The 16,904-nt window shown below is 36.3% G+C and overlaps 1 protein-coding gene across 10 annotated transcripts in view; it reads right to left on the bottom strand.

Annotated features, from left to right (window-relative positions):
• Positions 1 to 16,904, bottom strand: part of Ccdc68 (coiled-coil domain containing 68) — a 161,623-nt gene that overhangs the window by 33,064 nt on the left and 111,655 nt on the right. For 7 of the 10 annotated variants that reach the window (XM_087192385.1, XM_087192371.1, XM_021239205.2 and 4 more), the window contains 7 exons: positions 15,999 to 16,105; positions 13,355 to 13,483; positions 12,124 to 12,210; positions 9,528 to 9,668; positions 8,447 to 8,572; positions 7,812 to 7,940; positions 2,011 to 2,093 (listed from right to left, as the gene is read on the bottom strand). In XM_087192385.1, the coding sequence (XP_087048511.1) occupies positions 2,011 to 2,093; positions 7,812 to 7,940; positions 8,447 to 8,572; positions 9,528 to 9,668; positions 12,124 to 12,210; positions 13,355 to 13,471 (683 nt within the window). In that variant the 5' untranslated portion in view covers positions 13,472 to 13,483; positions 15,999 to 16,105. The remainder of the gene's footprint in view (positions 1 to 2,010; positions 2,094 to 7,811; positions 7,941 to 8,446; positions 8,573 to 9,527; positions 9,669 to 12,123; positions 12,211 to 13,354; positions 13,484 to 15,998; positions 16,106 to 16,904) is intronic. The other 3 variants (XM_087192379.1, XM_021239207.2, XM_087192389.1) reach the window with 2 other exon arrangements.

Below are 16,904 nucleotides of genomic sequence, written 5' to 3'. Positions count from 1 at the left end.
GTCAAAGTCTTCCATGGCAGAATGAGCAGGCTTTGCTGTGTATGAGAAGGCTGGAGCCAGACTCCTAGACCTTCTGAGAGGCCAAGCATCTGCTTGATGAGTGTTTTAGCCAATGAGAAGCTCAGTTCCCTCCTTGAAAGATCAGTGGAAGGATTAAATTTAAAAAGGTACATGTGGTTACTCTGTAAAGCAATATTCACGCATCAGTTAGTAGTAATGGTAGGAGAAACACAGTCAACTCTATTTTTAAGAAAGCAAATATTTTAACATTTTAATTTTCTTCCTTTTCTTTATGGTCATATCTATGTAATCTCAGTCTAAGAGAAATCTCCTTTATTAGTTCTAGTTTAACCACGTCTCTATTGCTTTAACCAAAAGAGGCTGATTCACAAAGATTTCACTTTGTTGTCACATAGTAAAGTGAATGGTTCTACACAAGTTCAGAAAGGGCACTAAGTAAGATAAATATTTGTGACGCCTATAATCTATGAAAACTGCATAACCATGGATGTTTAAACACTTTTCAGGAAACACAAAACACCTACTTCTTTCAAAAAATTTCTAGCATCTCCTTAAGAGTATTTTGAGAATTCCTTATGACAATTACTCATATATAAATACAACTAAAAAAATAGATCAGTTTAGTTTTTTAATGATTATACTGTTGGCTCAAAGGTGGGCAAAAATCCTTTTATTGGGAAAAAACACATAATTTTTTAAAGAAAAATACCCAAACTCACACTGCCTAGGCTCTTAACGGGAAGCACATTGTATAAGCCAGTAGTTTCGGCACATAGAAAAAGGTCTCTGTATATTAGGGGAGAAAATAATGCACTTAAAAGTAAGTTAAAAGCATTTGTAACTAATTCCATGATCTAAGGATGATCTCTGCAGTATTTCCATCATTCTCTCCCAAGGTGCACAATGCCACATAGCCGTAGTAGAAGTCCACCTTATGAGGCCATGTACATATTCAAAGGGAAGAAGATATAGGGAAATCAATAACTTACAGGCATCTCAGCATGTTTCAAATATGTACATCCAATTGCCACACTTGGTCCATTTCTGGACTTTGGCATATGTGGTCAAACATGCATGAATATGAGCTGAATAGAAAGCACAACCTAAAAGGAGAGATGAGTGAGAGAGACAGACAATAAGAAAGGAAAGGAAAATAGGGGTGAAAGTTAAAAAATCAAGAAAGATGAATGCTTTACATATATTTCTAATTAAATGACAATATGAATTTGGCTCTGTGAGACTTCTAATAGAGCCTGAAAACCTGGTGAGAGAATATTCCAGATGGATAAATTAATGTTGAAATAGAGTTGACTTTGAATGTAGTATCTTTTCAACAGAACATATGTTGACAGTGGTGGGCTTAGAATCAAATGGGAAAAGAAAAAGAAAAACCTTGGAACATGTCTTGGGATATGAGTGATACCCTCATAGTTCTGAGACTTTCCCAACACGGGTTGAGAGGACAGGAGGATAGGTGGAGATCCATAAATCCAGCATACAAAGTACTGCAATTGCGTCACTGAGTCAGTCCAAAGAACTAAAGATGTTTTCCACAGTATTTACATCATTCTCTACCCAATTGAGGAGCTCCATGGAAGTAGCTTAAAATTTCTCTTGCAAGCTGTCTGGCTTGCTTTGGCCTGTAGAAGAGAGCAGTTAACAAAGACAGGCACATGGGGGGATGAACATGTCTCCAGCATCGGGGACCAATGGTAAACAGGAAGTAGCAGGCTCAGTCACTATGGAAAGAATTAACCCTCCCATTGGGTCCCTGGAACCCACAATGAACTCTATCCTCCTGACTTCTCAGTGGAAGAGGGTGAGGAAGGGAAGACAGGTGGCTGTTCATCTTAGGAATTCATCCTTCCTCCTGCACTTGCAGTTCTCCTACTTCCTTGAGGGTTGGCAAGCCTTCTGTCCCATGGCTAATGTGCCTGTGGAGAGCAAAATATCAGGCACTGCTTTGACTTAGAAGATAGATTTGCAAACCTTTTAGCATATGGAGCATTGGATTTGAGTTGCAGCAGCTTGTTTTCCAAAGACAGTTTCCTTTCTAGCAGTGTTCTCTTTTCCTAGGAGGAAATAGATACGATGTTTTACTCACCTGGGCATGTGTGTACATGCACACAAGTGTTTGGTAAAGCATTCTTACAAAATGTTCACAAAAGATACTTCTCACAAAATTAGAAATATGGACTCAGCTAAAGAGCTCATTTCATACGAGCTTTAAAATGCACACCAAGGAAGTCTGGTCAGGCATTCTGTTAGATGCTTTATAAGCAAGCCTGTGTTGAATCCATATAGATGTCTTCACTGTTCACCTGCCCGGAGAGCTTGCTCCTCCTCCAGCTCACTGCTGAAATAAAGTCCATGCAGCTCAACGTCTCCCGTACACCTCCTTCATCCTACCTCAGATGAACAGCTATACAGCGGTCTCATGCATGGGCTCTCCTACCACTGCCCTTACCTGCTGTATTTTAGGCTGAGTTTTTGTTATCCAGGGACACCATTGCCCATACCTTGATACCTCTACCTGCTCTCAAAGCGTCGGTCAGAATGCGTTAAAGTAGTAAATGTATTTTTAATGAAGAATCAAGGCCACAAATGATAAAATTACTTCTTAATTAGGATCCAGGAGAAACTCTGACATTGAGAAAGAATATCTTTTAAAATTCCATAATAAAATTATTAAACTACTATCTTTTCATCCCAAAGGAAATAAACAAGTCCCTGAAAAAACAAGCTGAGATGATTTCATTCATTGCATATTTGACAGCAACATGCTGGAGAAATAAAGAATTTGAAGTCTAGGCTGAATGATTTTTCAGATTTAGGTTGCCAAGTTGGGGAAAATTAGAAGAGACTGAAAAAAAGCAGGAATTGATATTGTCAGTATAGATGGAAAAAACTGAAAGAGATTTTTGAAAGTATCTACAATGCTGCTTTAAAATCATTTGCTACTGCAGTGTTTATACTGGTAATACACAAGACAGTGCTACATAGCAGAAACATCAGACATTCCATATGGAATGATCTGGTTTTAAAATTTTGCCCAAGGTTTTAGCCTTTCTAGGCCTTGTAATATTTTTAAGAAGTTAACTGAAACTTAAAAATAAATGTATCATGTGATTTTAATGTCACTTTGGGTCACTGATTAATAATATGACTCAAGAATTATTTAGTTCCTTCAAGGAATTTTTCTTGCTTTTTACTTTATTTTTATTTTTATTAGAGCCTCCACTCTCTAAAGCTGCATGTTAATTTGTAGATTCTATTTGATAGAAAAGACAATCTCCAAGGTTATGGTTTAAATGACTTAAAGAATATTAACAATGTTTTTAATATAACCTATTCTATATTCTGACCCCTTTCTCAAAATACTTTATTTAAACAAGACTTCACATCTTATTAAGAAGTTTCTCCGTGAGTTAATGAGTTGAATAAAACATTTAACATGCATTCATTCTATACGTATGAGTCATGGTTTTAACTTTATGAACTTCCTTAAAATGAAGGTAATATTACCTACATCAAAAATGTTAAGGGCTGGGGATTTAGCTCAGTGGTGCCACGCCTGCCTTGCAAGCACAAGGTCTTAAGTTTGATCCCCAGTACTGAAAAAAAAATTTAAGATAATTGGAGATATTGTATATGAGAAGCCTACATGCTTCCTTGGCGTACAGTTTTATCTCAATATGTAATAATTTGAAGCTATTAAGAACTCCATATACTCTGTGTTTTGTTATGTTTTAAAATTATGCTAACTTCTTCAAATATTTCTTGTAACATTTTTGTCCTATAGAAATTGACACCATAGTCTTACATTCAAATTAATTCGGAGGTGTCACAAGTACGCCTTGCAAGCTGATGATGATGCTTGAATTTTCAAAAAAAAATCACAGATAATATATTTTGAATTTATAGGGTTGGCGAAATGGTGTTTAACAAATGTTCTTCATAACAGATTTAATCTTCATTAATGGACTTTCATAAAACAGTTCAGAGTCCAAATAATTACATTATTCTACCCTGGGCAGGGTTCTAGTATCGGATTTGGCTTTTTGACACCTCTTGGACACATAGAAAAGCACACTCGCAGCTAGTACATGTCAGGTCTTCTGCCAAGTTCACAACACTACATCTTGGGCAGCTCACTGACACCAAAGCTGTACCTGTGGGGAGCCCAAGACTTCCCTCACTCTATCGATCAGAGTAGAGTGGACATCAATTTACATCTTTGGCAAATGTTAACATCTAAAGGATCTGGGAACCCAGAATATCATTTTTATCCACCATTAGAGAAAAGGGAGGCATAATGGAAAGGGCTGTGAACTACAAACTGGAGCATTAGCGAATCATTTCTTGCTCACACTGTCCCCGTTCATAAAATAATGATGAGGAACTAGATGGTCTCAAAGGAGCCTTTGAGATCTAAAATTCTAATGGAGCTTAATCAATGACACTAGAAAACAAATATGACGCAACAGAATTGCACTGCTAGCAAAAGGAACATATGCCATAATAAAAAGCTCTTATTGGGCATTTTTGCTAGCTTATCACTGTGTATATCAAATTCATTCTCATTGCATTCCTGATTAAAGCAAGGCAGATGGTGGAGGTTTTAAGTAATGTGTTCATTACCAGACCTCATAGCACTAATGGCTATTTACTGGAGCAGAGCCTTGTTCAAGTGAGCAGCAAATGAATCCTTCTCCAGGGGACACCCACACCAAGACAGTATTTATCAACTTTTCAGAGGATGTGCATTTTTCACTTTCACTTCTTCTTTGAATTTCTATCGTTTTATTTTTAATACAAAGGGCGCCATGCCCCCCCTGATATGGACCACCCACCCAAGAAACCCCTTCATAGTCAGACTTCTCATTATCTCCATAAGCCAGGAAGATGTTGCCAAGCTTTGTTCTTTATAGTCTAATTTATTTGTTTTATAAATATAAAATATATTTAAGTATGTCTTAAAAACACTCCTGGCCCAGTGATTTAGCTCAGTGGTTCTGGCGCCTGCCCTGCAAGCGCAAGGTCCCGAGTTCCATCCCCAGTACCAAAAAAAACCCAAATAAACACTCCTGCATACTGTCCCTCTCCTACATCCCCATTCACCTCATCCTCCCAGAGACTCAGGTGGGCTTCACTCTATTTTTTTTTTTTTTGGTACCGGGGATTGAACTCGGGTCCTTGTGCTTGTGAGGCAGGCAGCAGAACCACTGAGCTAAATCCCCGGCCCAACTCTAGTAGTCACTGAATTACAGCATTCTGGAAAATTGCAGCGTGATCTTGCTGAGCCATTAGCATTCTGCTCCCTTACTGTGTCAAAAAGCTCCTAGGTGGGCCAGGGATTTAGCTCAGTGGTTCCGCCACCTGTCTGGCAAGCGCAAGGTCCAAGTTCGATCTCCAGTACAAAAAAAAAAAAAAGCTCCTAGGGTAGCTCACAGTTATTGGGCAATATCAAGAAAGGGGCTAAGCCATCACTTCCCAAAAATGTCTTTCACTGCTGGACGTGCACAATGTAACCCCAGCACTCAAGAAGCTGAGGCAGGAAGATAGGAAGTTTGAAGATACTTAGCAAGACCTTGTGTCCAAAAACATCTTTTAAGGAATGGGGATGTAGCTTGGTGTTAAAGCACTTGTCTAGCTTACACAAGGCCTTGAGTTCAATCCCTGGTACTGAAAAATAAAAAGAAAAACAATGAGAGAGAGAAAGAGAAGGATGGAGGAAGGGAGGAAGGGAAAGAGGGAGGGAGAGAGGGTGGAAAGAAAGAGACTCCTAGTATCTGAGCCACTGGATACTATCCTGGGTTGCATTCCCCTACCTTTAAAAGGGTTTTCAGCCTTTCCAAAAAATGTTTAGGATAATTTAAAACAGGAGATCTGGGAAATTCTGAGAGCTCCATACAATCCAGTTGTACACACTATAATTTCTACAGTGACTATGTACAGGCCATTCACAAATAAATATCAGGCCCCACTCTAGCAGCAAATGGTAGGTGCTCAAATATAATGAATAAACAGTCAAATAAATATACTCTAGAGCTCTGCCATGAATTCATATCTAGTATGAATTCCTATCTAGTATGAATTCCTGGGGTCGCTAGGAAATAGAAGTTATCTTCCAGTGGCCTTTCATTAATTTTCCAGCACTGACAGGTGACCACTAACCTGACCCAGTGTTTCTGGGTGTGAGACTGGGTGACTGAAAGCTTAAGCTTAAAGGCTGAGCTGGTAAATCAAGGTGATTTGTTAAGCAACCCTATTCAGAACTGTCATTCTTTCCTAAATGCAATCGTTCTTTTTGCTATCTTAGTTTATTATACCATTTATTACAAGATAAAGTATTCTAACACTACCAAGTACTCAGTGCAAAATTGTGGTTTTTCCACAAACAGCACAAATATTAACTGGCATGCATGGATAAGCCAACTGATTGAGGACGTCGTAGTTCAGTGAATCTGCTACATAACAGCACTCAGTGACCTATCACATTAAAAAATGCTGTATGTTATTTATTTGCTATGTATTATTATCATTAGATCTTGTTAAGCTTGGGCTTATTTAATTTTTGTGATTTTCACACAAGCTCTCCATTAAGATTATAAATTCAACTAAATTCAAAATGTTATAAAATGTTACATTCTTGGCAAATATTTTAAAACTAATCCAAGTTTTTTTTTTTCTTTTTTTTCTTTTGGGTAAAAAGCCTGAATACTTTTGAAATTATGATGCTTCTGAAGTGACATTTCCAAAATGGCACAACCCAGCCAGGCTCATAAAACAAATTAAGGTTGAAAAGAACAGGGGCAAATTAGGGAAATAAAACAATAACTAGTGAAATGAATTGGGCAAAATTTCCTAGAATCCAAAGATCTACTGATCTCCTTCCAAGGATGTCAATTTCTTATTTATTTGCTATTGAAAGATAATATGGTTTTGTCTGAATTCTAAATTCTAAAGCATCCATAACTAAAGTTGTGTTTACCTTTTGTACATATTTGGAAATCCAGGACCTTAAAGGAATTCTCCATGAAACCCTTTATAATTTTTCTTCTATTTTTTCCATAAGTTTACCTTTTGAAAGTTTCAATAGCCATAGAATGGCTATTTATTATGCTTTTTGTTTGTTTTGGTATTGGAGATTGAACCCAGGGACTTTGAACTGAGTTATATCCCCAGTACTGGTTTTATCTTGTATTCTGAGACATTGTTTGACTAAGTCCCTCAGTTATTCAAGCTGAGCTTCAACAGGATCATCCTGCTTCAGCTTCCCAGAGTGCTGGGATTACCAGTTCATGCTATCACCTCTGGCTAGAATGGTTGTTCTTAATGTGAACTATCTCTTTTCTGTTTTTTGAAATCCAACATGGTATTGGGTGAACAAAAATGGATGTTGCACTGATTGTAATGCATAAACTTACTATGATTATAGGGATCTACTTTACTGTTAACTCCTGACCAGCGCACTTTGTAGTCTTCCATTATTTCCATCCACATGCTCAGCTGGCTCCTCTTTCTAAGTTACAATGTATTAGCAAGTGACAATGATATGACTAAAGTATCTGCAGAAATAAATCAGTAACTACAGTACAGATCACATTAAATGCTTAAGGGAAAAAACTGACATTATTGAGCACTTCCAAAGATTGGGAATCATAAGGAATACTGTTACTTCATTTGATATTATTTAATTTAATGTCTCATTCATTTCAGTGTTATTTTCTTTCATTTTTGATTGAATCCTGTCAGCAAGAAATTCCTTTAACTCTCCAGGTGCATACCTTTTCCATTCTCTGTACAAGATTCTCCAACTCTATGATTTGATTGTGTTTTTCTTCAAGTTTTTCAGCAACTTGGTTCAGATTTTCAACATGTTGTTTCAATTTCTGTTCTTTTTCAAGCTTGTTAACCTTTGGTCACAAAAAAACAGTTGCTAGACTTCTGCTTTCATTAAACCAAATAAATGTTCTCTCCCTCTGGATTAGAATCTTCTAATCCACCACCAACAACAACAAAAAAGAATAATTCAGACTTCTTTAGAATACTCTTTTGATTTCACTGTTGACTTTAAATTGAACCTGGTGAGTCATAGTAGAAAATAATACATAAATATTATTCCTAAAATATTTATATACAATAAAGCACATTCTCAAAATGGTATGAAAAAGGCAGATACTAATTTAAGAGAAGCAAAATATTCTACCTTTGCTCAAGAAAAATTATCTATAACAAAAAATTAAATCCTATGTATTTAGTTTAAAACTGCTTCGTTTTTAATCAAAAAGTAATATAAAAGCAGAATAATTATCCCCACTCTGTTCGTGGCTTACTCCCCTGAGCCTGCCAAATCACTTGGCCATGGCTTAGATTGTTTCACATCTAAGTTCTCTCAAAAGCCGGACTGGCCTGTTGCTACCTGGAGCAAGTGTGTACTGTCCTCGTGCTTTCTCCTCAGGTCTTCAGATTGTGTTTGGTAGTTTTCAAATAACCTCTGGGCCACGTTTCTTAGAGCTGCTGCTCCTGCTTCTCTGGAGGCTGCCAGCTAGGAAAAAAGTCACTTTGCATGTTTTGATATTTCCAGCAAAAATGTTAAAGGCAAAACAGTGTGATGGGGAATTAAGAACAGACTCTACAATAGTACCATGTGCACCCTCACAGACAAAGGATGGCTGAAAAGACACTGCTATTTGATATAAGGAAAATGTAGAACAAGAATCGGCAGATTAGCTTCACCAAATCAGAGCTCTATGTGGTTAGATGCCCTGTGCGGATAGACCTCACCCTTCGGGGAGCTCCACAGCGCCCCCTCAGCTCATATACTTAATTGCAAGCCTTTGATGGCTGAGGTCCACAACAGTACTAACAGGAATATCTTCCAAAAATAGAAGCAGAACAAGTTTAGAGCAGTAAGGCCAAAAAAAATTCAAGGATCATGAAACTTCCAAGGAGTTAACCTAAGGACACTATCCAGGATAGCCGCAAGATTTGCCTACCAAGACAGTTGTTACTGCAAATAAAATAAGCCCCTAAAGGAAAATATAAAGCATTCAACAATGGATTAATTAAATAAATAACGAAACATTTTACTATGAAGGCTATGTTTACTATATATTCAATATGGAAACACACTTAAAAATGTATCATGGTACAGAAAAGTTAGCATAAGATCTTCCCTCTTAACGAATTTGTAATTCTATAGTACAGCACTGTTAGGTATAGACACAATGTCCCACAGCAGATGTCTAGAATTTACTCATCTTGCATAACTGAAACCTTATAACTATTGAACTTTTAAAATATTTCTTTAAAAATAGAAATACTTTCCAAGGTCAAACACTGAGACTTAACTTGTCAAATATAAGGAATGTGAGCCCATGTGTAGGTGTACGGATGTGTGTGGATGTCTTGCTGCATACCTAGACTGATGAATGCTAACAACCTACTGGTAGCTCACACACTCAAAATATGAAATTTGAACGTCCTCCTAATAGTCATACCTTGATTTTCAACACTTCATTCTCTTTGTTCATTTCTAAGAGCTGTAGATCTTTTCCTCTCATTTCGTTCAAGAGCAAGTCCAGACTGCAGCAGGAAGAGTTCATTTCAGAATCAGGGCCATTCTGAACATTTCCACAGTGCTGAAATGGGCATACATGAAAATCACAGAGCTGAATATTCCTCTCCTCTGCAAATGTTGACAATAATTATTACTTAGTATTACATATATCAAAAGAGATTCAGACCAGCACAAATAAAGTCATCTTTTGAGTCACAAATATCAATGGGGAATTCTACATGAGGCATCTGGCTTCAATCTTTGTTCAAATATGAACAGACAGAGGTGGAACCTTGTATTTTATCCCTTTTATATTCCCCAGAGTTTCAAATATACTGTTAAGAGATAAATCATATTCCTGAGACCAGATTTCTTTCCTACATCATAGACATAAGTATATTTTGGTTACATTGCATTACAAACTAATAAAATCAACCCTAATAGCTATAATACATAATATTCAATGTTCAGTGATGCTTTATTGTAATCACTTCACATTAAATTTCCAATCAGAAATATAAGAATGGAGTGTTATTGCCATTATAATTCTACATAAACTCTGGCTCACTTGTACCGTAAATCTAATCCGGAATCATGGACATATGGAGTTAGGAAGGAAATTATAAAATATCTAACTTATTCCATCAACTTTACAGATACAAAAACCAACCAGAACCTGAGTTTATGTAACAAATAAATTCAAGAGATCGTGGCACAGCCTTTGCGTTTTCTGTTCTTTCAACTTATTTCAAGGCAGATGGAAAAATGATGAGCATCTAATAAGCTCAAGGTAATAACTAAAATAACTTGAAATTAAATACAAGTTTGTTTAAAAGCAAAGCTTTTGTTCTTTTCACAATATAATGACAAAAAGAATACAGTGCAGAGAGATAACACTCTCCTTCCCCACAGTTCTGCCGCAATTTTGGATCTGTGACCCTGAGCCTCGTGTGTCTTCCACATAGAGAGTAGGAATTGCTTTTTTTTGTTTTTTAGTTTGTAAAAGAATATTTTACAGAAAGAATTTTCTCAACAGTAGATTATTGGCAGGGGGAGAGAGCCACAAAATGTATAGATCAGAGGGAGCCACAAAATGTATAGATCAGTGCTTCTCAAACTTTAATGTGAATAGGCATCATTGGTGATGGATTTAGTTAAAGGCGCAGATTCTGAATCAGGAGGTCACATATCTAACAAGCTCCTGGGGATGCTGCTGCTGCTGTGACAGTGGCCCACTTTCTGAGGGTAGCAAGACCTTGGACCATTACAGTAAAATTCCTACAGGGTTAGGGGGCTGATATTTTGGTGCTTGTTTGGTCTGATGACCTTCTGTGTTTGATGTGACTGCACCGTGTCACCTTCATTCCTAACAAACTACTCCTACCAAGGCCAACAACAATTCCACTTTAGTATTTCCAATGATCAGTGGTCAGTCTTCAATTTATCTGATGCACAGACAACATTCGACACGGTTACTCCTCTCCCATTGTGAAGCCCTTTCCTTATTTCCCCTCAGTGACTCCATTTTCTCCTTCTTTCCCTCCTAATTCACTAGCTTCTCTTCTCAGTCTCCTGTGATGGTTCTTCCCAAGATCTGAACATTGAGAAGCTGAAGACTCACTCTTCGGATTATCTCTCATCTATCTACACTTGCTTGGGAATCTCCTCTAGTTTCAAAACTAGATACCAACCAAAGTGCCCCAAACCTCTACCCTGGAGCCTGGACCTTTTAGCCTAGACCACTAACCTCAATTCCAGGTTCATGTGTCCAGCAGCCTATTCCTTGGAGGACTAACATACAACTCAGGGTGCTCAAAACTCATGATTTGATCTTCCCTATCATTCCCAAACATAACTTTTTCCCCCCGGTTTCAGAACACTTGATTTAAGAAAATACTTGAGGCCAACTTGTCAGTTGAAAAGACTGAGACGACAAAGGGATTATGTTTCTGTATCATATCCTATGTTTTAGTGTGCTCATAATCACACCACACAGTGGGTTACACTGAGGAAGCATACTTGATTCTGATGGGCCGTAGCATGACACAATCCAGATAAGGTTAGGGTTAGGGTCATGCAGATTGCTCAAACTTAGGTGGATAAGGCTGGTCTTCAGTTGAAGTGGGGGGAGTGTAATTAAGTACACTGACTGACAAAGTGCTCGCTCAGTGCAGGACTAAGAGCTTCAATCATGGCTCCAGTGTGGCCCAGGTAAGCCCCCACACTTACACCTTTGTCCATCACTGGGAAAGGTTGCTGCCATGCATCCCGGTGAGCCAACATCATCCCATATATTTTAGGTAAGACTCTTTAAAATATTCAAGCAATGTCCAGTCATTCCAATCTGATCCTAATTATTGACATCTGTGGTTAAATATTCCACGTATATGGCCATTAACATCTTTAGAGATGCAAGAAATATTTTATCACTCATTGTTCAAAGAATAATAATTAGCAGAAAAGTCAGCTAAATAAAGTCTATATGGCTTTATGCTAATTTTCTGACAGAAAACATAAATTTTTGATAAATTAATTACCTTTGCATCTAGTTTGTGATTTGTACTGTTCTGTCCTACTTCATCTTTAAACATTTGATTTCTGATCTTTTCCAGAGTAGTTCGAATCTAGAGGGAGGAAAAAAAAATATTTTTTGCAGAGGAATTTAATGCCATGTCCTTTTTTCCTCTACACCAGGTAGTATCCCTGTTTTATCTAGAAAGTAATACATATATACTGGTGTCAGACTTTAAAAACTGCCATCAATCCAAATTGCACTTAGGTTGATATTGTTTAGATTGCTGAAAAAAATTGGTCTTTATATTACTTTCTTAGACAAACCTAAAATATGATAAATTAATATTATGCTACAAAATAATTATTAAGTAGAAGTTAGTACTTAATACTAGGTATTTAGTTCTATTTCGTGTACATAATAATTTAGTACTAATTTACTGTTTAGTAATTACTATAAAACAATTACTGTTTAATAATCACTACAAAATTACCATCTAGTAATTACTACAAAATAATCTCTATCTAATAATTACTACAAAATAATTATTATTAAGTAATTACTGCAGAATAATCACTGAGAGGTGATCATACAAATTTATACATCAAATATAAGCTCCATGTCTTAATGACCTATGGAACTGTGAGACATTCAGCATAATATAATTAGTTGATTTGAACAAGTTATGAACTGTGTCAGAATTTATTCATCTGTTGTAAGAAACAGTTAACATGGTTATTTCCTTTTGTTAGCCCTTATCACCTTGGATTCTCATAATACTTCACTTTTTAATGAAGGAATATATAGACATATAGACATTGGCAATAGTTTCCCTGAACTGTGAAAAGGAAGAAGGTAAGGAGGGAGAAACTCAGCAGGCAACATAAACATCTACTTGGGAACTCAGATCAGCACTCATGAAACCACTGAGAAAGGTTATAAAACAGTAGGAAATCCAGCAGTGAATAGTGCGGGGCAAATTAAGCCCTGATAGGTGTTATGAACCCTTCTGGCCCATTATTCAATTTTACTGAGTGAAGAAAATCATTTTACTCTAAGTGTGGGATCAGGTTCAAATCCTCAGGAGAAACTACTATGCATTCAAATGTCAGCTATTGTGACTGCCTTTTGCCAAAGCAGATTTATTACTTTTCATATGTTCCATATGAAAACAAGGGAAGAAAAAGCCCACCAACCCTTATTAGAATTTATCAAAAAAATACACATCATGCAAGTGAATTCTCGCACCCACATACCTTTCTCACGTATTCAGTTTCTTCAACAATGTGAGCCGATGTAGACTCATACAAGGCAGAGTTATCTTCTCTGCTACCCCTTGAGGGAAATTCTGCGGTCACTGTTACTGCTGTCATTGTGAATTCTGTCTTTAAAAAAAAAATCACCTAAGCAAAACTGACGTTTTTGATTATATAATTACATGGTTCACAAACTTAGAGTTAGGACTGTAATGAAAATTATCATTGGTATGTGTACATATTCATATATCCAGGAATCAGTTTTACATGAAATAACATCATGGAAACAATCATGATTAAACGATTGAAAATGAAATAATCCAAGGGAGAAAAAAAACCTCAAATTTTTTCTTTTTTATTCAGCATCATTTTGCATTATAAAAATTCAAGGATACAGGTCTTACTCATCTTTATATTCTTCTACATTGTAAGTGCTTAAGAAATGTCTGTGGAGCTAACAATATAATTACAATAAAACTTTGTTGTGGGCTGGGAATGTAGCATGGTGGTAGAGTGCTTGCCTAGCATCTACAAGGCTCTGGGTTCAATTCTCAGATTTAAAAAATACTGTGTTGTTTGTGTATGTATCTTTATTCATAGTCTATAAAGGCTACATACTAAGGAATTATTTGCAAAGGCTATATACTATGGAATCATTTGCAATTAAATCCACACAAAACCAGAATTGGTTGAATAAACTTCTGCTATGAGGTCTTAAAGTATAGTGCAGAAAAGAATTTACGGTATCATATTATATGAGAAAAATAGAAATGTTGAGTGGAAGAGGAAAATCTAAGTCTTACAGTTTGACACAGAACCATATATATAAACAATTCTAAAACAAAATTTTTAAAAAGCAGTCTTAGCAAAATAAATCAAAATGAAACCAAAAAATGTGTATACCAAGTTGGTGGCATAATCAATGAATTATTTCAAGTGATTTAAAAGCACAAAAGCCAATAAATATCTCTTTTGTGCAAATTATTCTAAGAACAAAAAGAATGGCAAAACAATTTCAAACTATATTGCCAATAACACTATTAATGGAAACATTGGTATTGCTAATTTGAAACTACTGTGTGTGTGTGTGTGTGTGTGTGTTTCATGTGCTCAAGTACATACAGTAGAACAAAGCCAATAAGTAGAGGTAAGATCATTAAGAATCAAGATTTTAGCAGAAAAAAAATTCAGAGCCAAAAACATTAGGTAAAATTTTTACAATCTGACCTAGAATTATTAGTACAAAAATAATTACTTTTCCTTAAAAAAAAAAAAAATACATTCTACCGCTATCTTTTGAAAAGCATCTAAATGTTGGCAATTAGCACTCCTGCTGGCCAGGTTGTGATCTTTGTATACCATATCTTCCTAAGAAGAAACTAGGGCTTCTTGGCTGATTCAGGTCAAAGGCATAAAATGTGTTAAGTAACTTTAAGCTACCACTCATATCCACAAGAGAAAATGCTGAATGAAGAGGAATGACTGCAATAAACTAAAATACATCAAAAATCCTAAATCTCTCATTTTATGATGATGGTGAAAAAATCCCCACATCGACTGCCCTCATTGTTCACTGCTGGAAGTTGGTAAGGCAAAAATTCAATGGAGAGACAGACCATAATTGAACTATATTTCATAGTAACCAAATAGTTGACATGGGAAAGTTTCCTATAACATTCCAGCTAATAAATTCAAAAGGATTGACAGAATTAAAAAAAAAAACTTATGGTTTACAACACTTTATGAAATAAGGTGGATCTAAACAAAAATCATCAACCAAAGCTAAAAGTATCATGTGAAAGTTTAATGAGGAATACATTAACCTGAGAGACCTCATTAATCAATCTCAGCATAATTAAAAATTGTCATAAATTAATAGTCTTGAGAATCATATGACTAAATGCAACATATGGTTATTGTTTGGATCCTGCCTTAAATAAACCAAGTATTTATAGATATTTTTTGAGACTGGAAAATAGCTGATATTAAAGAACCATTGTAATTTTAGTAGCTGTGATAATGCAATTATGACATTTTTAGAGGGTCTTATCTAGCAATAATATACACTGAAAAGTTTGTAGCTGAGATATATTACATTTGGAGCTGCTTTAAAATATTAGGGATATTATTGTGAAATAGGAAGAAAATGTCTAAAGGAGTAGGGGAAGTGGGAGGGGTAGGGGAAAGGAAAGAAGGGAAAAGAAAAAATATGAGAAAAGGAAAAAACATGGAAACAAAGTCTTTGTAAATAGGGAAGGGTGGAGGGGGTGAAGGGAGGGCAGGGGAATGTGGAAAAAAATAAGAACCAAGATACATCATGTAAAGGTACATGATCCCAATGATGAATATAACTGTATTGTATACCTAAAGTGTACCAATAAACTAAATGGAAAAATAAATAAAATAATAGGGATAAAATGGAGTTTAGAGAAAGATGAAAGAAAGTTAGCAAAATATAGGTAATTGTTAAAATTGGGTGTTGGAAAATAGAACTCATCAGACCCCTCTATTTCAGTCTTGTTTAAAATATTTGTAATAAATAATAACTAAAAAATCAAGCATAGCAAAAAGACCAGAGAAATAGAATTATTAAACCCATTTTACTGATAAGGAAACCAAGAATCCCATAATGTTGCTAACTTACCCACGATCACAGTAGAACAAATAGAGGTAAAACTCGAGCCTTGGTCTACCAAGGTAGACCTGGTCACCCAAGTTCAGGGTGTTTCCATCCTAAGAAGGTTGGCTTCACTAGAAAGAAGCAACAAAATATTTAAAACTTAAAAATTACCTATGCTGCTAAAAGACACGAAGAATTTTCCCATCAGCTGGCAGCACTCTGAAATAAGATAGCTTTGGGAATACTACAAAGTCCTGCATTTATCCTTTAATCTTCAATGAAATTGACAGAGCATGCCAAGAATTTTCCATTTAATTATAAATCCTCTTAGACAGTAGCTATGGCTTCTGTTTATTTCTGCTGAAGTTGATCTGGCAAGTTGGCTTGTGCAGAATGTGAGCGCAAGGACTTCTCTCACTCCCTCCTCTAAAGTCTCTTTCAGGGATTAAGAACCTGGTCCAAAGCAACATTTAAATGCTCAGAGCAAACGAAACACCTGAGACATGACAAGCAACATGCTGGGAAACCAGAGGGAGGATGGTCAGGCCAGCGTAGGGGGTCAGCAAACCACATCTCTTTGTATAGCCTTTGAGCAGGAGTGGTTTTTACATTTTTGAATGGTTCAAAAAATTCAAGAAAAGTTCAAATTTAATGTCCATAAATGAATCTTTAACACAACCATGGCCATTTGTGTGCATATAGTCCATGCTCCTTTGACCCTATAACAGCAGAGCTGAGCAGGTGGAATAGAAAACATACATGGCAAGCAATGCCTAAAACATTTACTGTTGGGTCCTTTCCAGGAAACATTTGCTGACACCTGGATCAGGGAGTGGCAGGGAGTAGAAGCAAAAGACCAGTGACAAAATGGAAGCAAGGGAAGCAACCAATCTGGCCTGGGGTGGATTTCTTTCAGTTCAGTCCCCCTTG

Source organism: Heterocephalus glaber, unplaced genomic scaffold (assembly GCF_053883595.1).
Source record: "Heterocephalus glaber isolate CG9 unplaced genomic scaffold, H.glaber_assembly_v1.0 deba00000331, whole genome shotgun sequence".
Classification (NCBI taxonomy): Eukaryota; Metazoa; Chordata; class Mammalia; order Rodentia; family Bathyergidae; genus Heterocephalus; species Heterocephalus glaber.
This window is presented reverse-complemented; position numbering and strand designations above follow the sequence as displayed.